This window comes from Cygnus atratus, chromosome 1, assembly GCF_013377495.2.
Source record: "Cygnus atratus isolate AKBS03 ecotype Queensland, Australia chromosome 1, CAtr_DNAZoo_HiC_assembly, whole genome shotgun sequence".
Lineage (NCBI taxonomy): Eukaryota > Metazoa > Chordata > Aves > Anseriformes > Anatidae > Cygnus > Cygnus atratus.
This window is the reverse complement of record NC_066362.1, coordinates 47,391,559-47,416,008: the sequence shown is the minus strand read 5'-3', so window position 1 is coordinate 47,416,008 and position 24,450 is coordinate 47,391,559. Positions and strand designations below refer to the sequence as shown.

The following is a 24,450-nucleotide window of genomic DNA, read 5'->3' as shown; positions in this document are numbered from 1 at the left end:
CGTTCTAGCTTTAATCTACAACAAAATGAATGTTTCCATTTTAACTTTGGAGGATGTATGAAGGCGAAGAGGGAAGTAGAAGAATATCCTAGAAATGATAGAAAATACCTAGTCAAAGAAATATACAGGTGCTGCCTCTAGTGCTGCTGCTCTAAGTATTGGTTCCATCACTTCCTCGGTGAGGAATGGGTGGAGCACCCCACAGGAAGATAGTTATGTCAACAGGCTGTGAGAAATAAAGTGTTTATGTTTTTTTTTACATTAACAGTGAAGCTAAGCCATTATTTTCTATGTGAGGCCTTGAAAATGTGCTTCAAATATTGTAGGAAACACCACTGTAAGAATGGCAATACATTCACAGGTCAAGGGATTAAATTATATGAAGTTGATTACAAAACTGAAGAACCAAGTATCAGTTTTTGCTTATTTAGATTCATACCATTCCAAACTAGTGTCTTCATGAGATGTGGCCTACTGTTACTTCATATGGTAGATAATGTCTCAGTTAATTTGTTATCTGAAAAAGAAGACTGTTTCATCTGGAGGTATGACCCAGTGACTGTCATCAAATATGCTTTTATTCAAAAAAAGTTTTTTATGACTCTATCATAAATATAAAAAAATGGATTTCAAAGATACCACCATAGTGACCTCTTACTCTGTGCAACCTCCCATCCTCTACCAAAATTGCACAGAGATCTGCATCCTCACCGTAGCACAACCTAACGCACGTCTGTCTACATGCCTAATGCAATAGCTCCTTGTCACAGAAATGTAATAAACCTTTTGGAAGCACAGGTCCAGGCAGATTGTTCTGTTCATGTGAAACTTGTCACTTATTGGCAATTTTAAAAACTGAGTTTCAGAGGAGGTAATAAACTGACTTATTTTTGTATTTCACGGCATACATCTATTCATGCAAACTGAAGAGCATTTGCTATGTCACGGTCTGAGTGTACAAACAAGAGTCTGTGATTCTCAAGGTAGCTCTAAGGAGTAAGGCAGATGAAATTTGCTTCTTTTCAGAAGCACTCATTGCATCCTTTGAAAAGCTGTCCTCTGAAGGACACTGATGTTGTGACGCTATCTGATGCATGCCAGGATGTTTGGATTATGGCTGACAGACCGTAATCAAACTGATGGAAAAAAAGGCGGTAATCAAACTGATGGAAAAAATGGAAATCACCATGGGATGCGGAAGAACTCCACAGCAAACAGTGTTAAATGGGAATTACTCATCTGCCTTTGCCACATTTAACTTTGATTGAGATACTTCATCTAGGTTTTTAGAGAAGGAGTGGTTTCAGGATTAAGGATGCCCTTTATCCTGCTTGTGCTAAGGAAAACACTGGTGACAGCTGTCATTCCCACAGTAAATGCTACGAATGACGGCAGAGGAAGTACAACTGCCTTCAGCAACTGGTGAGGAGGGAGTAGTTTGCCTTCTAGAGTTTACAAGGTTTTTTGCTCTCATTCAAGAAACATTTTTCTTTGCTTTCATCCAGCCTTTAGGCCTGATATTAAACCCTGAGTCAGAAAGATTGTCCCACTGACTTCAGTGCATTTTTAGAGTTGAGTAAGGGCTATGAGTTTTCGCCCTAAGCTAGGAAGAAGAGTATTAAAGTGTTGTAAACACATAAATAATGGCTGTAGCCCCAGAAATACAAACAGAAAAACAAACATCACCTCCCTATGTTCCAGCTCTTCTCGGGATTGATGCAGGCCACTTACTGCCTAAATCCTCCTGCCTCCCTCTCCTTCCAGGATTAACCTGCAGCTGCCAGAGACAACGAACTCCCCCACTCTATTCCATGCCATTTCTTGACACACACATACTACAGCTTGGAAAAAACAACAACAACAACAACAAATAAACAACAAAGGAACACATAACGTACTCCGAAAGAAGCCTTTTCCTGAAGATCATAACTTCTTTTGCTAGGAAAATGGTGCAATGGGAGCTCCTTCCCTGGCAGAAAAGGAATAGGAGGTGAGCCTCTGTGTTGCCGTTCAGGACAGTGTTTCAACTCCTGCTGCTTAGTTACCACAGGTTTTGGACTGCACTCAGCCCTTCCCTTGATTCCCCAGCCACTGCCTGCCTGCCTGGCTAAAAAATAAAAATAAAATAAAAATGAATAGCTACTGTGAGAAAACAAAACAAAACCAAAAAAAATCAGCGTCTTTCTCCAGCCAAAAATAGTTCCCATGCACCTCCTCTGGCCTACTACGTCTGATATTGTCTTCCTATCATGCTGGCTGGTATAGAATGAAACTGGAAAATGTAGCGTTCATTAATATAAAGCATATTAAGTGCTAGGATCAGCTGACTGGCAGTAATGGAAGCAGAAAAATTTCTGAAGTGGTAAGGGCATGCTACAAGATATGGTGCTCTCCCCTGGCTTCTAAGAGACCAGGTTCGCTTAGAAGCAGGCAAGTGGGGAATATGTTGTCCAGTTGTCAGTCTGTCCTTGCTAATGCTCACTTTGTTAATGCAGCCAGTCCAACTTCAAATTGCCTTTTTTTTTTTCATACAGCATTCCCATTTTTGCACATTGGTTGTTGTGCAATTATCCTGCTGGCTATCTGCACTCGCTGGCACAGAGAGCACAGCGCTAACTCTGGGACTGGACACAGCATAGCCTGAAAGGTGTTTTACTTTGCTCTGTCTGACATGCCCTCTTCTCTGCAGGCCTAATGCATACAGTGGAGTACTCCTGGGTCCAGCCACAGTACTCGGTGTACGCAGTTGAGCTGCAGAGGGACACCACAAATCCTGCTGCTCATACAAACTCCGCAGCCAGCAGCCAACTGCACCCACATGACTATAGCACAAGCCATCCCTCGCTCCGCTGGGGTATCGCAGTAATTATGAATGGTGCTGGAGTCATTCTGGGGAGGAGTGAAACAAGCCCCTGGGAAACCTGGCTCCATCAATTCAGCTGATCACACTAAAAAAAAAGTTGTGCTTGTTGCCCTGTTGTGGTTTAGCCTGGCTGGCAGCCAAACACCACACAGCCGTTCGCTCACCCTCCCCCCTCCCTCTCCGGGATGGGGGAGAGAAATGGGAAAGTGAAGCCTGTGAGTTGAGATAAGGACAGTTTATTAAGACAGGGAAAATAATAACAATAATAATAACAATAATAATAATAATAGTAATAATGTGTACAAAGTGATGCACAATGCAATTGCTCACCACCCGCTGACCGATGCCCAGCCTATCCCCGAGCAGCCGGCCCCCCCACCCCGGCTAGCCACCCCTATATATTGTTCAGCATGACGTCAGATGGTATGGAATACCCCTTTGGCCAGTTTGGGTCAGCTGTCCTGGGTCTGTCCCCTCCCAGCTCCTGCTGCACCCCCAGCCTGCTCGCTAGCAGGACAGAGCGAGAAGCTGAAAAGTCCTTGGCTTGGTGTAAGCATTGCTCTACAACAATTAAAACATCAGCATGTTATCAGCGCTCTTCTCATCCTAATCCAAAACATAGCACCCTGCCAGCTACTAGGAGGAAAATTAACTCTGTCCTACCTGAAACCAGGACATGCCCCAAGGCTTTAATGACCCATTTTCCTCAGATGTCCTTACTTCTAGACATCACGTCTATAGCTTCTGCGTGAGATGTGCTCACACCTGCTGTATTTTACCTTTATCTACCTCTGGTCAGCATTCTACTGAATTCCCTGGGATTCTGTAGACTTTGTGACCACTTTTATCTGTGACTTCAGTTCTATAATCAACAAAATCCATGGCCTGGTGACCCTTCTGTTTTGGCAAGTACCAGAGCAAACAGAGCAGGAACACAGACTATTCTGTCTTTCCAGCTGACAGGAGCACCAAAGGGGATATAGCAAGCGGTAAGAGGAACAGCCTGGTACATATGAGACTGTTTCAACCCTCTCGGTGAAGAACCTTTTCCTAATACCCAATCCAAGCCTCCATGGCTCTCTTCATCAGCCTCAAGCCACGTTAAATCTGACCGGAGTGGGGACAACAGAACAGCAAAACAGCAGAAAAGTGTTAGATAACTTTTTAATAACTCCCTGTGCCCAGCTGCATGTATCCACATTTGAGTGCTCTCACAAGCAAAAGCACCAGAGAACATGCTGCTGTGACCCCTGCACAGCCCAGGATGGAGCTCCTCTGGTCAGCACTAGCGCTTTAGCTTCATCTTTGGAAGCAGTGAGGGAAAAGTGGAGGCAAACAGCCGGTCACAGCGAGGCCGTGGGGGGAGAATTTGTGCCTCAGCAAGGCGCTACCGCTATTCCCAAGCACAGACCTGGATGCAAAAGCCTTTTAAACCACACCTGTGCAGGATAAGGCTCATTTATGACCTTTATGTGTTATAAGTTATCGTGACACTATGTTATACTACCCACTATAAATACAGCTAAAGCAACAGTTGTTAAAATATACTAGTAAGGAAGAAAAAAGAACTGTATTTTTGGCGAGAGTGGTTGTATCAGTAGAAAACCTGTCAGAAGTTTAAGAATTATGCTGATTTAATGAGCCATTAGTGAATGCTGGTAACATGGGTATTTTTCCTTGGTTTTATAGCATCTTAGGTCCTGCTGGATATGGGTCAAAACAGTGCCCTTTACTGCGTATTAGAATTTTCCTTGTTTTGATCCATGGGATTTGGAACAAGTTTATTTATTTATTTATTTATTTATTTTTATTTTCCGTACAAGTTCCCTCTCATGTGGCATAGTTAGTATGTTTGGACTTCTTCAAGCGTAGTGTCTATGAACACTGTAAAACCTCTCACTGCAGATGTTCCTATTGAAGAAGGACAGCCATGCTTTTAGCGCTTTAATTTTCCTTTTTTTTATTGCATTTCCCAAGGAGATACGTGCTGAGGGGGACCGGGTAACGCTTTGCTGCTGGCGCTCAGCCTGCACTTCTAGAACTTTCCCTCAGGGCAGCGGCCGCCTCGTCATCTAACTCCACTCCCGAACCAAACCCAGTTACATGCACACACCTCGCGCCCCCCGCAGATTTAATTGCAGCCCCCCCGGGAAGGGCAGGAGGCCAAGAGGGGCCTTGCAGGGCCGCGGTCCCCCGGACCCATGGGGCCGCCCGCGGCTGCCTCGCGCCGGAGGAACCGAAGGCGGTGCGCGGGGAGGAAGAAGATGAGGAGGAAGAGGAGGAGGAAGAGTACGTGGAGGCCGCCTCCTCCTCCTCCTCCTCTTCCTCCTCGCCTCCCGGCGGAGGCCTCCAGCCTTCCCGGCGTGCGCCGCGCCCGCCATAGAGCGGAGGGCCGGCCCCGCCGCTGGGCGCTCGCGGCGTGTGCGGGAGGCGGTGCGGCCGCGGCGAGATGGCGGCCGTGGGGCAGGCGGCCGAGGCGGAGAAGCACCTCAACGGCGAGCTGCCGCCGGAGCCCGACGACAAGGAGGGCGCGGAGGGCGGCGCGGCGGGGCTCGGCGCGGAGGATGGCGCCAGGAAGAAGCGCAAGAAGAAGAAGAAGGGCAGAGCGGGGCCCGCGGGTAGGGGACGGCGCGCGGAGCCCCGGCTGGCGGCCTCGCACGGGGCGGCGGCGGCGGCGGGCGGGGGGCCGGGGGGGCACCGGCCCGGTGTGAGCCGAGGGGGAGCCGCAGGGCCAGGGCAGGTGCCGGCGGAGGGGGGAGCCCCGCTGCCCTCTGCCTCGCCCTCCCGCCTCCCCGGGAGCTGCGGCAGGTCCGGGTGAGGGAACCACGGCCCGGGGTTGTGTTAGCAGGCCGGCAGGTCGCCGTGGTGGGGCGTTTGTAAGCCTCACGCCCGTTTTATCTCGCAAAAGCGGGCTGGGGCTGCGCCAGCAAGCGTTAAGCTCTAGCAGGAAAAAGTAAGAAGTGTTTGGGTAAGGTGCCCTTCATGCACGTGTTTTAGTAACAGTCCTTGTCAGGCCCTACGATCTTACACGCTGGATCTGCTTTTGAAAAAATAAGTTGCTATGTCCTGGCATCCATAGGGTATCCATAGGATGAGTACAGCACAGTATTCTAGAAAATATTTGGGGACTATTGCCTTATGACATAGAGCTGTAATTGCACCATAAGCCATATTTTAATTTTACAAACAGGACAAGAAACGGATAAAGAAGTGGAAGGTGCCCTCGATGATGTAGCAAAACAATTGGATAAGCAAACACTGGAGGACAAAGACAAAGATGATGATGATGAAGGCAAGTGTAACTTTTTTTTTCATGTGACATTTCCACTTTCAGCCTTTTCCTGGACTTCCATTTTAACAAGTCTACAGAGGTCTGTGTTTTTGTTTGGGAAAAATGAGATGCAGCTATATATACACTTCTTAATTTTCTTGCAACAATTTAGCTGCCATGCATGCATGTACGTTTAAGTGATCGCAATATACGTTTAAGTGATCACAAGCGTTGTTAAAGCATCTTGTTTTCAAGGATCTTATTACCACAGAGAAACATTAAGATAAGGCAAACTATATATTGCTCTTATTTGCATTACCATGGGCAACATAAAGTTATGTTCCAAAATTATCTCTCTTATTCTTGGTTTAGAACAAAAAATAGAAAATTGCAAGGGAGCACTTTAATGTCTTAGAGTCTTTACCAGTGACTTCACACGTTGTCCGTAATCCTGATTTTTTTCATTAGGACTGAAATGGGGATAGATTAATGCACGGGCAAGGCGTACGCCTTGCGTGTTGCCAGTGCTACACTGGTGATGTTCTAAACAAATAACTTTGAAGTGTCTGGTATTGAAATCCAGGCTGGATGCACGTTGCTGTGGGAATATCAGATAATAAAAAATGCTGTATTTTCTTTATTTTGATGGGTGGTGTTAAATAGAAATGGACTTTTAAGAAAATACATTTCTCAAGTTATTCATTTAGTTTCCTTCTTGTGAATCAGCATTAAGAGTTGTCTCAGCACCCTAAAATGTTCCATATCATGCTCAGAAATCTAATTAGTAGATTGTTGGTGGGATTCAGCATTCCAGAGTTTAACTGAATAAAGCAGGTGCAGAAACTTTTTTTGAGAGAAGTAAGTGTTGGCATTTATAAAATTTTGAATATTCTGAACATATTAAACTATATATAGCGTTCAATTTTATATAACTAATTTTGCTGAGAAGTATATTCTGATGGATTATTTCTTTCATGCTATATTTCAGGTTACAGAATTGAAAGATAATACAATATGTGCTTTGCTATAATGCTCAAGTAGGCGGTATTGAGGAAGATAGTGAAAATTCCATCCAGTGAAAAGAATTCTTAGATTGTATTTCATCTACTAATAAGAATATTTCTCTGAGATGTAGCTGTAACAATACTAATGTTCTTTCAACAAATGATATTATATTCTTTATGCTTTCTACAGTATTATCAATTAGTATTACAGTATTAGAAAGTATTTAAGAACTGCAAATATAAAGTGATGCTATCACTGAAATAATAATTTCCTATTTTTCACATATTAGACTTGGATATATTTTTAGAGAAAGAACAATATTTCTTAAGGGGGGGAAAAATGCTCCCCCCCCCCCCTTTTTTTTTTTTTTTGAAGACAACTGCATGTTCTTACCTGTACTGGTAATCACAACTTGACATCTTAATAGTGTAGTTGTAGTAATAGCGTAGTTGTAGAGGTGTTCCTTAAGACATTAGACCAAAACCAATAAAATAACCGCCCTCTTTAAAAGAAAAAAAAATCCATAACTGAGTGGCCTCAGAAATAAGCCTATGTGCTTTTTGAAATCTGTGAGCAATTAGGAAGTGCTTTTCAGATTTCTGTTGCAGTGAATAGATAACATTTATGCATAGTGGTAGAGTAAGTTATTAAATATCTATACCACAATAGCATAAGGATGGGCTTCAGTTTCACAGTGATCTTAAATTGCTTTTCTGGTGAAGATTTTTTTTTTTTTTTCAATACCAGCTAAACAACCTGAAGACAAACAGGGTATTAGTCAGATGCGGTAGTTATGTTTCTGGCAGCACAGTTATTCTGCAGCAGTCTTCAAGGACGTGAAAGCATAGGCCCAGTCAGTTTTGCTTGCAAATGACAGATTCATGTGCAGTGGTGTATGAAAAAGCCATGATAAGCAAACAGCAACAGTGATAACATTTAAGAAAGAAATGTTTTATTTTGTTTGTGCAGTTTAGGCCTAAGGGTCTAAAAAAAAAATTCACTGATTAAACTAGAGTCAAGTCTAATTCGTTTCTTGGTTTGACCACAGCTCAAGGTCGAAAGAAATGTGGCAAATGTACCACATTATAAACAAATAACATATGCGCTGTTAAGTATTGTCAGCTGCGTATGAAATACTGCTTAATGGAGAATCTGTTAGGCTGGACTGCGTTGTAGTCATAAAGTATTTATGCTTTCAATTTTTTTAACTTTCAAAGTAAAAAAAAAAAAATTACTTGATGATAAAATAGGCTGAGGGCAGACACGTTTTTTGAGATTTTCCCCATCTGCAGGATTACAGCAGTCACTACCACATAAATATTTGGGTGACACTGACTATCACGAGAGGCTTGACATCTAGTGACTGGGACAGCTGGTCAGTTTTGTTTTTTAATAAACGAGCAAATGCAAGTTTCTGTATAAGTGCATTAAAAATAGTAACGTTTTGAATTGATTGACTCCAGAAGGTCTTTCAATTTTACTTTTCCCTTTAAATAAAAGTAAATGTTCTCAATGTCAATGACTACCACTTAACCGTTTTGAAATAAACTTGTGGGTAGGTCCAGAATGTTTAGTTAGATACCATCACGTTAGATAAGTACTTCCTCATGTATGAAGTAACTAAGCATCAGATGTAGCAAATGTGAGGTCCGCAGGGTCATTGTTAACTCCCAAATGCGAATGTAATATGGTTTGACTGATTCTTGGTGCTTGCATGCACAATCAGTGCTTTCAACTCGGTGCTGGTTGTGACTTTCCCTGTTATCTCAAGACTGAATTCTTTCTGACCCAAGAGTTGTCATCTGTACTTGTTCCTGCTTTTTTGTTGTGTTGTACACTAAGTTCCTTTAGCTGAAGCATCAGAAGATGTGTTTGAGGCATTGGTCCCTAACTCTTTGTTAGCTGTTGTGTCTAAAATAGTTCTCTCTGATGCCCTCCCCACCCCAGACATCTTTTTGGGTGAATTGAGAATAGTGGTATTTGAAGAAAGACTTTGAGAACTCTTCCCATGATTGGCGGTATGTTCAAGTCGTCAACTTTTGGAAGTATTTTCTTACATTTGTGCTTAGTGTAGGAAAATGCTAACGGTTTGGTGGCAGCTTCCGGATCTTTTTAATCCGTTAAATTTATCTGTGAAATAAATGTTTCCAGACTGCCGAGATGGTTTTGCATGCCATTCAAAATTGTTTGGTTCTTTAAAGTTGTTTGATGTTCATCACTTTGTTTCTCTGTAGATGGAGAGGGTGAAGGAGATGGAGCAACAGGGAAAAAGAAGAAGAAGAAGAAAAAGAAGAAAGGACGTAGGTATCAAGCACAAAAATAAATACAGACTTTGCATAAATTTTTGGTTAAGCCTGTGTAAGTGCTGTGCTTGACAGTGAAACAAATTTTGGGATGTGGTTTGGGTCTGTAGACTGTTTGGCTGAGTTCTCTTCTTTCTGATGTTCCTGAATGCCACCTTGAGCATTGGCTAAATGAAGTCATATGAGGGCATCATAATGGGATGTCTTCTGGGTAGAAGCCCAAATTCTAGAAAGGAGATCTTAAATAACTCGTGTTGCTTAACTTTCAAGGTTGAAATAAGATACTTAGACTTTCCAGTGTACCGTGTGTTAAACTTCTAAAAATTATACTCAACAGCTAAGGTCCAGACGGATCCACCTTCTATTCCAATATGTGAGCTATTTCCCAGCAACATATACCCAAAGGGAGAAGAATGTGAATATCCACCAACGCAAGATGGGTGAGTACTTTAAGTGTAAAAAGTAAATACTGTCATCTAGACGTGCCGAATTGCAAACGTTTAATGTGGAACTAAATGAACAAATTTAAAATTGAGTTGTAATGTGCCTTTTTTTTTTTAAATTGGATCATCTAACAACTTACTGAATGGAGGTCTTCAGACCAGAAAGTTCTTCCATCCCTGCCCTTTTAATTGAAGTACGGCCTTTATGAGCAGAATTGCCATGAAGCAGGGAACCTTAAGACCAAGGGACCAACAGGATGTCGGTAGACGGCTTGCAAGAAAAATGTAGTATAAAGTAGAGTTGTGAGAAGGTTTGAAATTTAGCGAGATGGGAGATTGTTATGCAGCAGTTTAGGGGGAGAGTGTCTCACATTGCACGCCAGAAGTAAGTTCATATTTTAGTAACTTCTGTAGTTTGCTTTCTTGTAGAGTCAAAAGTACTAACTGAACTGTAGAATATGATTTTAATTGCTTTTCTTCATAGTATATTAACTCTTTTCCCCAGTAGCAAAGGCTTCAGGTGAAAGTTTCTGAACACAAATAGTTTTGCAAGAGACTTTTCTAAGGGTAGAGGTTGGAGAGAGATTTTGATCATAAAATAACTGCATCTTTCTAGTCTATCCTTAGTATGACAGATGAGCTTAGATTTTTTTTCATTTCTTTTTTCCCCCTCTCCCCTGTTATTGAAGAAATAAAAGGGAGAACTCCAGAGGGAGAAGAAACTGTATAGAGAGTCTTAGGTGGCAGTTGTGGAGTGTGAATTAATCTGTTGTTAACTGACTAGGAGAATGGCTAAATTTTTTGAAATTTTTTTTTTTTTTTTTTTTTTTTAGCTAAATAATGCTCCCAATCCTGGGGAATTCAGGAAAAGTGAATAATAAAGACGGACTCTTGGCAGGTACTAAGTGATGTGTCAGGTGATAAACTGCCAGGAAAATACCCTTATATTGTTAGAATTAATGAAATTAATTTATATTAATAGCTATAAACAAAAAATAAACTTTATGGGTTTTTTTGCTTTATAAGTCAGTGCTTAAGAAGGAAGTCTTGTTTCAATGATTTGATCCAACTCAAAGGCAAGTCCCTAGTTAACAGGATTCTTCCTACCAGTTTTCCTTTTTTTTTCCCCTGATTAAATGAATTTATGGGACATGTTTTGTGGCTATTTGAAATAAATAAAAATGAAGCGTTCCACATCATGTTAAAGGAATAAAAGGAACGTAACAAATACTCCTTTTTATAAAACCACCAGATCATCTGTATGGATGTCTTAAGTACTCCAACACTTAATAGTTTTCTTCCTAGTTGTGAACTTTTACTGATTTGTTCTTGTTTTTTAATTTATTGTTTTTATTATTATTAGTCTTGCTTTCCACACATCAAATTGTTAACTTTAGGTTTGGTGTAGAAGGGAGTTTCAATGGTTGTGGGATGATCAGTAAAAACACTTTTCAAACAGGGCTGTTTTTTCATATGCATTTCCAGCTCTGGTTTGCACAAACAGGCAGCTGAAAGTAGTGCCTACATTCATCCCTCTCGTGTAGAATTCTCTTGTCTTTGCTGTGCACTACAAAGAGGGAAGATCTGTATGTGGTGCCATGTAGTCATTTCCTTGGCCTCTATAGCTTTCATTTTTAAGCTCTTAAAGGTGGTAACAGATATGCAGCAGTGAATTTGCATGTTGTCAGCTCACTGTTCCCCTGTGGGCTTCTATTCTTATGTCGCTAATTAGCATTTTGTCATTAATATAATTTATTCCTTATAATTGTTGCCTCCATGTATAGACCTCTTACACTTTATTTTCAAAAATGGGAGGGGGAAAAATGTTCTTAAAGTGTAACAATATTTTTCCCTGAAACTATTGGAATGAGCAAAGGAAAAGATTATTTATTACAAATAGTTTCTCCTAAGTTTTCATCTGGCTGTTTGATTGAGATAATGGAAACTAATAATTGTAGTCCCAAACTGGATCTGTGGTTAAACTAAAGAGGAAAAGGTAGCCTAATAAGTTTGTCCACTGTTGTTTTTTTTCCTCTGTAGAGACATGTCAGTCATGGAGTAGGAGAGAGTTTAGTGTGAGTTGAATTTAAAAGCTGAAGTGGCATTTTCTGCACTTTGCTTGTCTTTGTATGAATACGTAGGTATTATAACCTGCCCTGTCTTTTACGTTTCATAGTGGCATGGGAATAATGTGCAATTTCGCTAAACAAGTAATACCTTCTAGTGGTGTACTAGAACAGAGATCTGCATCCTTATGTTTCACAGGGTACTATCGTTGCCTTATGCTTTGTTAGGAAATAGAATATACAAACCAGCTTGAGCAAGCTTCCTGACTTTTCCTATGGAAAGTGTTGTGGAAGGTCATTTTTTTTTTTTTATCTCTATGGAGGATGGGGGAAGGCAATCAGCTTGAAATGCATGAAAATCTGAATGAAAAGACCAAATAAGATTTTACAAACTTCCTAGGAAACTTTAGATCAAAACTCTGGAAATGCAAGTACAAATGGGAGGGCAGTAGTTAAACAATGCTTTCCAAAATATAAATGTTATTTTTCAATGAGTGTTTTTTTCAAAAAGTAATTTGAAACAGTTGTTTAAAGCCATTGCCCATTTTTTTATAGAGAGTATACAGTGTAGTTCAGAGTCCAGTACATCCTATAAATTGTGCTCAGGTACTCACAGATTATATGGTTTCACTTTCAAGAAATTAAAACATCTTTTTGAGGAAGTCTTTTCTTCTCTCTAATGACTCCAATTTGATCACAAGGTATGTTCATATTTATTTATAAATGACCGCCTTCTTTGTGTGCGCGGTATTCGCATGCTGATGATAGGGCTTTCACAGAATAGTCCTGAAGGGCTGATCCAGGAATGACTCTTTCATGCCTAAGAGTCGAGTGTTTGTCTGTGTATGTATATGTCACATTCAGAAGGGCATCGTGTAAGTACTTCAGGAAATTAGATTATAAACATTGCAAGCATGTTCATAGCTCTTTAACAAACGACATACGATTTTTACACCTCAGTTACTTAGCCAGCTATTGAAGATTAAATGTTTAGCTCTGGGTTGGCTACTATTCATTTGAAAGAAGCTTTTCTAGCAGGATATAAGTGGAGCATATTTTCTGTACTGAAAACGTTCTTTTTCTGAGAGTGAAAGAAGAATATATTCTTCTAAGGAACCTGAATTAGGTTCTTTATATAATTTGCTTAAATTTGCTTAGTTTCATTCCTAATGTAAATATTAAAATCTTAATGGTTCTACTTCAGCATTTCCTAGCATAAGCAGTTACTTAAATTAGTGGCTGACATAGGCACTAAAATATTTCCCGTTCCAAATAATATTTTTTTTATATTGGTGTGGCATCTTTGTGCCGCTTCTGCTATTCATGCTGAGGTCAGCCAGGTTTTGTCTTTGATTTCAAAAAAGGTCTGTACTTCTACTCTTAACTCTTCATGTCACATACTTCCTAAAGTTACCTCTCATCAACCTAGAATTCTGGATTTTGTGCGGGAAGTTGAACTAAAAATGGGTATCGTTCAATTTTCAGGGGAAACAGTAGCAGAGAATCAATTTTTGTATAGGCAACAGACTAAGAGCTTTGATGTTTTCATATCTTGGATATTGAGTTCTATTTGAAAGCTTGCATTTTTTTTTTTAAAGATGCCTGAATTGAAATGACTACATGAAGGGCAGGAAAGCTATAAGCAGTTTTTCATGATTTCGTAAAGCTGGTGTAAGAAATTCTTGTCCCTACTTGTTTGTTTCTGTCTCTATGCTATTATCTGGGTTAAAATCATTTGGCGGAATCCTTTTGTAGGATTAGTATCTTTGATCACTAAAATCTGCTTTACAGCAGAATCCTATAAAAAGTTGTACTAGTGAAAACTGGGGACTGAACTAGAGTGAAAGGTAGAAACAGCTTGGAGCAGGAGGCAAACTTCTTAAGCTGATTTATGTGGTAGCCAGCACATTAGGAAACTCCTCAGAAAAGCTTATCTACTCCTGTACCTGTTAGCTGTTGGTATGTTTGATGTGAGACCTTTGTCTGTTCAACTGATCTTTATTTGTTGTTTTATGCTTTCCTATCACCTTCATGTGTCCTGAAGTGCTTCGGCCCGAGCAGGATTTCTAGTAGCCTCCTTTCCTAAGCTCCCAGGTGGCAGTTTGGCAGCAAAATACTTTGGGTCTGATAAAATACTTTTAACTGCAAAGGTTACTTTGTCCCCTAGTTGTCTTGCACAAAGTGACTGTCCACTGAAATAGAGTATGATAGGGTGAGAACGGTTTCCTGCCAGTTTGCTGGAGTTTGCACTGAAGGCTGTGACTGTTGGCAGAGCAGCTGCCCAGGCTGGCAGCAAGCTCTTGCTACTGGAGGGTGTTCCCTGCTGGAATCCGGGGCAGTTGGAAAGGACCCTTGGGTCCATCTCCCTATCATTTTTCTGCAGTGTGCCTTTTCTATCGCGTGTGACGTGACTAGTGTGCTGGCTGTAGTCCAGTTTCGAAGAGCAGCGAGCAGACTCCGGTGTTGTAGCCTGTTGCTTGTTTTGGTGGAATTTATCAGTTTTAAGGCAAGTTCTGTGAGTTAAGGGCAATACTTGTGGTGCTCGCTTGAGCAAGGAGACTGCTCAGAACAGTGCTCAGAGCATGGAATTTCTCCCCTTGCGCTGCTCTTGCTCTATCTGAAAAGGAGCAGGAAGTTTAAGGGAGACGAGCAAAAGTGTCTCAAAATATTTGGATTCTCTGCTCAGAATAAGAAGAAATTTGTGGAAGAGCCTATTGTCCTTCTTTGTTTATAACTCTGCCTTAGAATTGCAGGCCTTGTAATACCGTATAAATACTCCGTTCAAAATGCAGCAAAATTGCAGGACATAGTCACAGAATCGCAGAACATCCTGAGTTGGAAGGGACCCACAAGGATCATCGAGTCCAACTCCTGGCTCCACACAGGACCACCGAAAAAGCAGACCATGTGTCTGAGAGCGTTGTCCAAATGCTTCTTGAACTCCACAAATGTCAGTGCAGTCCGTGTCAGTGCAGCCTCTCATCCCCCCCCCCATGTATGTATATCCAGGGTTGCCCCTTCCCAGGTGCAGAATCCAGCACTTGCTGTAGTTAAACTTCATGTAGTTGGTGATCACCCAGCCCTCGAATTTGTTGAGATCTCTCTGTGGCCTCTGCCCTGAAAGGAGTCAGCAGCTCCTCCCAATTTAGTGTCATCCACAAACTTGCTTAGTCTTGCATGTAAGTCATTGATGAGAGCACAGCAGAGAGCTGGCCCTGAAATGGAGCTCTGTGGAGGAACCCCACTAGTGACTGGCTGCCAGGCTGATAAAACCCCATTTACTGTAACTCTGTGAGTCTCTTTGCTCACTCATACCTGTTCTTTGGCTGTGAAGAAAACTCTGACAGTGGAGCTGAATTAAATATCTATGAAACAGATAAGTTGCTACACTTCTGGGTTTCAAAAAGTAATCCTTTAACTCTGCATATTCAATTGCTTGGAATCAGCCCACTTTATATAAAGGTAAAAGTTGATTTCGCATTTCAGAAGATTTCAGAAGCTTTGGCATAGTTCAGCATCTTTGGCCTATCTTGTCCTCCATTGCTTTTCCTTTATGACCTGCCTACGAGGATGTGCAGATGCTTATTGTTTTTAGTCGTACTCCTCCTGCAAAAGGTGTACAAAGCTCTCTGAGTCATCATTAGGGTTTTCTTTGTCATTACAGGGCTTCAGCTTCACTATTTGAAGGTTATCTCTATTTCATAGTCAGATAAGTAGTCCTTTAATTAGGTTCTGACAGCTGATGGAGTGCTTAAATTACTTTATTTTTTCCTCTTGGAACTGTAATTGTATGGTCTCTGGCAGAATAAAAAAAATACTCAAAAACTAATCTTATATTTAGTGTTGTATTCAAAATTATTCTTGTATTTGTTCTGTGAACCTATCAAAGAGACAAAGTTCCAGGGTAATGGTATTTTCCTGTAACAAATGTTAATTCACAGTCCAGCAAATCCAGAAAGTAGCTTCCTGGCAGGTGTCACCGTTACTATGCACTGCATGAAGTATAGTTATGTAAATATTCTGAGCTTGGGCAAAAATATTGCTGAAACTGCAGGCTTTTAAATTTTGAAGGAGCTTATTGTCTGCGTCCGTGACAGTTTCTGGGCAAGTAGCTTTTGTGCCAAGATTCTTCTCTGAGCACTGCTAGAATGAAAGCAAAATCATTCAAGTAAGAAACCTCTTGCCTGAGCAGAGTGTGTTGCAGTGAGTTGTACTGCTAAACTCAAGGTACAATTGAGCGTGTTGGTATGAATGTTATAGGCCTGTTCCGTCTCCTTGAAGAGCAGCATGCATCGTTCAAAAATACTGGTTTGGGGAAGGTTGGAAGGTAAGGCTTTCAAAGATGAAAAGGGAGTAATTTGGTTCGCAGTATAACTGAGTTAAACTTACATGTATGCATAACTAATTTTTCTGGCTGCAGGGTTAATACCTTTCTCAGATGCCAGTATGTGGTGCTGATTAATTTTTATAGGCTTCCTTTATTCTGAAAAATGTATAAATGATGATGTCCTCTACTGAGCTAGAATGTAGGCCTGACTGGTTAATAAACACTTTTTGCAGTTTAGACAGAAATTATAACTTCTACTGTGGTTATAGTTGCAATAATTTTTCATGACATGCTTTATTTTGAAGGCGAACTGCAGCTTGGAGAATAACCAGTGAAGAAAAGAAAGCACTAGACCAAGCCAGTGAGGAAATCTGGAATGATTTTCGGGAGGCTGCAGAGGCACACAGACAAGTGAGGAAATACGTTATGAGCTGGATAAAACCTGGAATGACGATGATAGAAATCTGGTGAGGACATAGATCTTCTCAAAGACTCCTGCTACTGATTTTTCTTCTTTCTCCATCGTGGGGAGGGATTTAGTTTCAATTTTGTGTGCTTAATTGACTGTGTCATGAGTGTTGTGGAGGTTTCAGTTTGAAGTATGCAAACAGTATCCCCGGTTATTTCACGTTTCCTCTTATAGCAGATTCATAGCTGCTTGTGCAGCTTTACAGGGCCTGAGTGCTACTCAGTGCTACTGAACGCCAAACAGCTTTCATTTATGCTCAGTTACTTTGAGCTTGATTTTACTGTTCTCTGCCCTTGCTACTCATGCATGCAAGTTCTGCAGCAGTGTAGAGATGCAGTGATAGCGGTAGCTTTTCTCACTTTGCCGGAATTGTAAGTGAAATGTTATCTAGATAAGCATAGCACAAGTGCAGTCTGTGGCTAGGTGTTGGGGAGGAGGTAAAGAAACTGCACAGGAATACATGCAGTCCAGGGCAGGGGGATTTCGTCTATGTTTCGTCTTCCCTGACTGTTTCTGGAGGAACACAGAAACACTACTTGTGTTATTGTCAGTTGATAAGAAATAACTGAACAAATTGGTTAAAATAAACATGAGTTTGGTTAAGGTAAAGCTTAAAGAAATAATATGCCTGGATGGATTCTCTTGACTCTTCCAACTATTCCTTTCTCTGTCATTCAGTTTATCTGGAGTGAATGTCTTCTGTCTGAGTATTACACAAATCCAGGACGGTTTAGCTTCCAAATACAGGTGCTTTCAGCCTGATACAGCAGAGGACTGTGCTGACAAGAAAGATAGTAAGAAAGCTTATCAGAGCTGAGCCCCAAGATAACTCTGTGAGGGGTAGTGGAAGGAAATAATGTGCCATCAGGGGAAGCGAAAGACAGACAGCTGCCTTAGTAATCAGTACTCTGGCTGAAACAAATCTGTCATGTTGAGTACGTAGTTTGACTATTTTAGTTATAAGCAATAATGTTCTCAAAACATGACTTTTCTTCCTAGAATACTTAAGGCTGTGGGGACTTGCCTATTAAAATAAGCTCTTTTCTTTTTCCAGACTGCTCTGAGTGAATAGCTCTCTTAAAGGAAATCAGAATATGCCGCACTGATGCGAGTTGCAGCTTGCATCATTCACAGTGACTGTAGGGGTATGCACTGATGGACAGCCATCTGTAGCCTTCCAGTGGCCAAAAACTTGAGAGTAGACAAAAACCAAGGACAAATGCTAGTCTTGTAAGGTTTTATTTTTATTGCAGTTATTCCTTAATGTTAAATAAATATACAGTCCTCCTTTAATTGGATTTTTTAATGAATGAGAAGACTATATTATTGCTGTTGTAACAGTTACCAGGATATAACTTTAAGGAAAAAAAGTAGGGCATTCAGTTTGGGTAAACTTAACTTTATAAGTGTTATTCTGGAAGAACAGAGTAAATGTAGCTTATAAGAGATGCATCTTTTCAATTTAGATTAAAAACAGTAGTGAAGTGCTTGATGTTTCTACTCTACAAAAGAGCAGAAAAAGCAACACAGAGTTGAAGATAATGATTGTGGTTATGTTTTCCAGTCTAGGGTCTCTTTCTAATTAGCATAGAAGTACTTTAAGATTTCAAATGAAGACTATTTTTCTGAGGTTTTGTTCTTGCTTTAATTTATTTGAAGTCATCATAAGAAATAATGACACTTATCTTTTTTTTTTTTTCTTCTCCTTCCCCTCTGCCCTTTAGTGAAAAACTTGAAGACTGCTCACGTAAGCTGATAAAGGAAAATGGCTTAAATGCAGGCCTTGCGTTTCCTACTGGGTGCTCTCTGAACAATTGTGCTGCCCACTACACTCCCAACGCTGGAGATCCAACAGTGCTGCAGTACGATGATATTTGCAAAATAGATTTTGGGACACATATTAGTGGTTAGTTTTTCATTTGAATTACAATTTTGAAAACATGTTTTCAATGCAGAAACTGTGAAGCTAATTAACTTCTGATTTCAGGTCGTATTATTGACTGTGCTTTTACAGTCACATTCAATCCAAAATATGACAGACTATTACAAGCTGTAAAGGATGCCACTAATACTGGAATAAAGGTATGATCGTTACACAAATTGTCTACCGAGCCTTTTACAGTGAGCTTTGCAAATATTTTTCCACTTACATTTGTACTTCATTTCCAGTGTGCGGGAATAGACGTACGTCTCTGTGATGTGGGGGAGGCCATACAAGAAGTTATGGAGTCCTACGAAGTTGAAATTGATGGCAAAACATACCAAGGCAGGTTCTTTTCTTTACTATGTATGTATGTTTGTATAAACACCGATTTGTTTGTATCATAGTGAAAAGACTTCTTTACTAGAAGCATGGTATGCGTAACTTGCATAAATACATGTTTCTCTCGGGTTTGTTGGACTTTGAAGGAATGTTCTTTGCTTGTCCTTCCAAGTAGTGTATCTTTAGTAGATAAGATGAAGGATAAGAAACTGTTTCCAAATATAGAAATAATGTGATGCCTTCTGTCCGGCTTATTAATAACTTTTCTTATTGGTGAAGTCACTAGTCTTTAATAATAGTTTTCTGTGCTGTAATCACAGTCTTACCTGGCTGGAATTTGTGCAAGATGTATGGATAGTTTTGTCTTTAGTTCCTATGCAATATAGTGGGGCACTGCTGTAGTTTTAATATGGACTAATAAATCAAATTGCATTGAAGGGTTTAGCGCTAATTTGTTAGGAAGCTGCCTGTAACGCTAATGTTTTCCTTCAAAAGTGAAACCAATTCGTAATTTGAACGGGCACTCAATTGGGCCATACAGGATACATGCTGGAAAAACCGTGCCCATTGTGAAAGGAGGAGAAGCCACAAGAATGGAGGTAAGTAGAGTTTGTAAATTTTTTTGTGAAGTTTCCCAACTGTCATTTCAAGAATAAGTATTTCCTGTGTGGTCCTAATGTGTCGTATTTGTGATCCTGGTGGTTGATAACTGTAGAGGAAAACTCCAAATTTGTAGTGTTCCTGTAATGGAGCGATAGCTTTTGTGACTGCGTTTTTAATTTTTTAATAGACACTGAGAAACTATCTGAACAGCCTTAGTGCTTATGGAAACTTGTGCATGTTTATTTCTGTGTGTATGTGTTAGTCGGAATGTTGCGCTTAGGAGCAGGGGTAAGGACTGGAACACGGACTGGGGCGAACGGAAGGGACCAGAGGCTGCACGGAAAATATTTGGACTTGCTGGTCACTCACTTTTTCCTTGTCTGCTCTGTTTTTAAAAAAAAAAAAAAAAAATTCACTTGCTAGGTAATTCGTGGGAAATATTTCTGCAATGTTGTAAGTATGGATGACTTTTCAAATACAGCTAGATATGATACCTGTCTTGAAAAGCTTCCAGTATATTTTTCTGTGCAGATGTGAAATAGTTGAGCATATTTTGGTTAATGTGAGAGGTTAGGTGAAAGGTTTTGTTTGAATGGTGTTTTGGATCGAGGAAGAGGAATTGTTGTACACGAGGCAGCAAGCTATACCAATTAAAAAGACAGTAGTAAGATGCATAACTTCAGATTTATCTGCTGTTTTGATGTAAGCTTGTGTTCTAACAAGATGAGAAAGCTGATTTAAAAGATTGGTAATGAAATAAGAAGCTTTTAATTTAATTCTAAGCCTGACCGCTGATAAGCAGTGATCACTAGTAAGCCTATCAGTAAACAAGACTTGTAAGAGCTGAATAGGAGCAGGTATGGGCTGGACAGCATTGTTTTTTGAGATAGGCTTGCTCTCATTACCCAAAGGTTATATCTTTTTTTTCATGTTGTGAGCAGAAAAATTTATCTTTAGCTGTCGTCTTGTTTCTAGGGCTGTGCAGAAAGGGTAAAGAGTACTGGGAAGGCAAGGAGGAAAAAGCCCTTGTTTGTATCATGCCCTCCTTGTTTTAGCTTTGTGAATGGCTAGGTCTTGCATATCATCATCTGTCATCAGTATATCAGTAGTATAAAACTTGTGTTCTTTAAGAAAATCTTACTTAAAATTTTCAGAGCTTTAAGGCTGCTTTAATTGCATATCCAGACACTGGGGAGAAGACGTTTTTTAATTTCTTCAGCTTCTGGAGGTTACTTAGGACACAGTCTGACACCACTAAAGACAGTGAGTTTTGCCAGTGAGGAATATGGAGCGTAGCCAGGCTCTTACTGTACTGTGCTAAGTATAGTATCAAACTGCAACCCAGTGAGGTTTTTTGTGACAGAGAGGAATACAGCCTCTGACGGTCTTTATTCTGAAAAAGTGGGTGTGAATTTTTTTGGTGACGCTTTGAGTAGGTTGTCTTTGTTTTTATTAGATCAGTTGAGTATTCAGTGACATCTTTAAGAGTTTTTATTTAATTTGAAGCCTGGGTTATTCTTTTTCATATGGCTTCTTATTTTCAAAGTAGTCTGATATATTGGGGGAAAAAAAATCTAGTTGTTTGATGCCCTATCCTGTTTGTGTCCCTTTCTCACAGTCCTGCAAATAAGGATATGTGAATGCACTTGGCAGAAAGGAGTTTATGTAAAGGCATTTCAGCATGTTCTTGGCTAGAATTTTGATAATGCCCTTGCAGATGTAGATCACCTTCATTTGTTGAAGAAATTCATCTTGTGGAATGGAATTGAACAGGTTAAGGGTTTATACTAGCAGCTGCTACCAGAATATTCTCGCAGAAATTGGGCAGAAGGTTCCTCAGTGCAGTAAGTCTTTGTAATCAACTTCTATTTGCTGTGTCTAAACTATACATTTCTTAGGACTGCTATCTGAACAGCAAAGGAGAATTGCTCCCACTCAGCAAATGTTTTGCAGCAGAGTGTAGTTTCATAGCTATGGTACATGCTTCAACAACATTTTAGCTGCAATGACCTGACAAATTGTGACTAGAAACATGCTGATATCTATGGCTTGAAACAAATAAGATGGTATTAATAAAAATAGCTGATTATTTGGAGGTGTCTGTAAATTTACCATGTGAAATGTCCTTATTGATTTTTTTTCTTCTAAATTTGGTTTGGTGATTGAGTCTGTTTGCATTTAGTTACTTGTATTCATAGATTGTTATACTGAGATGGCTATATCAGAATGGCCTGGTGTCGCTTATTTTCATATTATAACATGTTCCTTTTTTTCTTCCTTCATAGGAAGGTGAAGTATATGCTATAGAAACCTTTGGTAGCACAGGAAAAGGTGTTGTTCATGATGACATGGAGTGTTCTCATTATATGAAGAACTTTGATGTTGGGCACGTGCCAATAAGGTTGGATTATTTTTTTGTTGTTGCTGTTCAGTATATTGCACTACAGCTGCCACCCTCTTTGGGTTCAGATTTGATAAGATACAGTTTCTTCACTAATTAATAATGCTTTCAAAGGATTCAAAGGGTATTGTTGGCAATGTTCTTGTTATGAAATGTGTTCTGAAACAAGCACCTGAGCTCAGATTGTAAATCTGGAACAACACGGAACTATTCTAACATACCTGAAAATGGAGAAGACGCCCGATCTTCAGGAATTTTGGTCATTATAATAATGTATAGACCTTGTTGCTGTATCGGTCTATATAAAATGTATAGACAAAAAAAAAAAATCTTTATTATGGTTTTTGTGCCGTAATCTTTGTCTTAGTGTTGTTCCCAGAATATATTGAGCTATTCAGGTCACTTCTTTTGTTTGTGTAGGTATTTTGTGGTTTTTAAATTTCAGGCTTGGTATATTGCTATAAAATGAAATGGCACATTGTTTTCCAGTTTTCACTGAAAATGTAAGTGTTTTAGCATTTCTAGGACTGTGACATTTTCTGAACTGAAGACTGTTATGGTTAGAAACATAGCAGGCTGAGATGCTATTCCAGAAACTTCTGTCTCCATAGAACAATCTAATAATATGAAAAAAGAGGGGGTGGGAATATACTTAACATAGTGGTTGGAAAAGGAACCACTGATACTTGGACACGAGTTTATTCCTTAGTCTATCTATAAATGTCTAATGTTGACATTCATGTATTGTAAGAAATATGAATGAAAAACTTACCAAGTATTTGACTTCAAAAGGAAAACTTGGGAATTTTAAACCACTGAGCTTACTACCAAATCAGTTCAGAATATTAACCACCTTGGAATTCTGCTTTTCTCTTTAAAAAACAAAACAAGAGACATCCTTTAATAATTAAGAGACTAATTCCTGTCATTGCGTTTCATCTTGCCTGGGTAGTTAGATGGCGATATGTTCACAATGAAACTTCCTCTGGTATGGTTGGGCAGTGTGCTTGGCAGCATTCAGGCTTGTTTTGAAAGATGTCTCTTCTCAGTAGGAAAATGCGTTTTCTTTTGTGAACAGAATATCTGGTGTAGAAAAACATCCCAGGACTGTGCAGTCCTAACACACTTTGGAACCTGAACTATTTTTTAATCAGTGTTTTTTATTTCTGTGGTGAATGCTTGTTGGTGATGCCTCTTCCTTCTCAAACATGTTCTTCTTTGTTTTCCACTAGGCTTCCAAGAGCAAAACACTTGCTAAATGTTATCAATGAAAACTTTGGTACTCTTGCCTTCTGCCGCAGATGGCTAGATCGCCTGGGAGAGAGTAAATACCTAATGGCACTGAAGAACCTGTGCGACTTGGGTATAGTGGATCCATATCCTCCCCTATGCGACATCAAAGGCTCGTACACAGCACAGTTTGAGCACACTATACTGTTGCGCCCAACATGCAAAGAGGTTGTCAGCCGAGGAGATGACTACTAAACTCAAAGCCACCTCAGCACCTTTATACACTAGGCTTTGTTGGAACATATTATACCAGAATTAATTTGCAACATATTGTCTGTTTTAACAGTGGACTGATGTAATACTTTCCATATTTGGAAAGGAAGTAATTTAATTAAAGGCAAGTCTTCTAATGTAACTAACCAAGGAAAAAAGCTTTCAGGCCTTTAGAAATATTTCAAAAGTTACTTATTTTTTCTGTTCAGGGAAATATGTGCTATAAAGCTCAATTTTTAGTTTGGAATGAGTTATACATTTTGTTTTGAACATTTATGATAAAAGATGCTTTTCAAATATTTATATTACCATATTCCTACTTGAATGCTTTGAATGACTACACCTGATTTCTGCGCCTAAGTCCTCTATGATATTGCCTTTTAAACTTCCTGGAATCCATTTTGTAAAAAAAAAAAAAATAAAGACAAATTTTCAGATCTAAAAATATATATACTTTTTAGAAGTCTGGTTATGATTCTGGTCAGGAGTCTGGTCAGGAGTCTGGGAAACTGCTCTATTAAATATTTTACAAACTTGATTTGCCATTTCTTGTCTCAAAACTGGAACTCTCTTGTCTTGAAACTGAAACTCTTAGCCTTAATTTAAAGTTTTGCATTTTAACGTTGTATTCAGTTTGTGGCAAGGTTTTGGTAGCAGGGGGGCTGCAGGGGTGCCCTCTTCCAGAAGCGTTCAGGAGCTGCCCCATTGTGGTTAGAGCTGGTTCCAACCTGCATGGAAAGGGGACCCCCCAGTGGCCAAAGATGAGCTAATGGGTGATTCTGGTTGTGCCTCCGTGCTATTTAAGAAAGGCTTTAAAAAAAACAAACCAAAACACTGCTGTACCGCTCTGCAGCAGCTGGGAGAGAAGAGAGAGAACATCAGAGACAACCCCGCAGACGCCAAGGTCAGTGAAGGAGGAGAGGTGGTGCTCCA

At 40.0% G+C, this 24,450-nt stretch overlaps 1 protein-coding gene across 1 annotated transcript; it reads left to right on the top strand.

The window, feature by feature from the left end:
• The first annotated feature begins 5,199 nt into the window (after nt 1-5,199).
• Nucleotides 5,200-24,055, top strand: METAP2 (methionyl aminopeptidase 2). Its single transcript, XM_035551554.2, has 11 exons — nt 5,200-5,481; nt 6,054-6,155; nt 9,374-9,439; nt 9,780-9,882; nt 16,584-16,745; nt 18,472-18,653; nt 18,735-18,829; nt 18,917-19,013; nt 19,506-19,609; nt 21,899-22,014; nt 23,247-24,055. The coding sequence occupies exons 1-11, from the start codon at nt 5,313-5,315 to the stop codon at nt 23,497-23,499; spliced, it is 1,449 nt and encodes a 482-aa protein (XP_035407447.1). The 5' UTR covers nt 5,200-5,312; the 3' UTR covers nt 23,500-24,055.
• The last annotated feature ends 395 nt before the right edge of the window (nt 24,056-24,450 follow it).

What these genes read in the sequence shown, in the direction of transcription:
- METAP2 (XM_035551554.2), top strand. Translation starts at nt 5,313, where the DNA reads ATGGCGGCCGTGGGGCAGGCGGCCGAGGCGGAGAAGCACCTCAACGGC. An exon ending in ATGACGATGATAGAAATCTG is followed by an intron (nt 16,746 to 18,471) that starts GTGAGGACATAG and finishes TCTGCCCTTTAG; the next exon opens with TGAAAAACTTGAAGACTGCT. An exon ending in TTTTGGGACACATATTAGTG is followed by an intron (nt 18,654 to 18,734) that starts GTTAGTTTTTCA and finishes TTCTGATTTCAG; the next exon opens with GTCGTATTATTGACTGTGCT.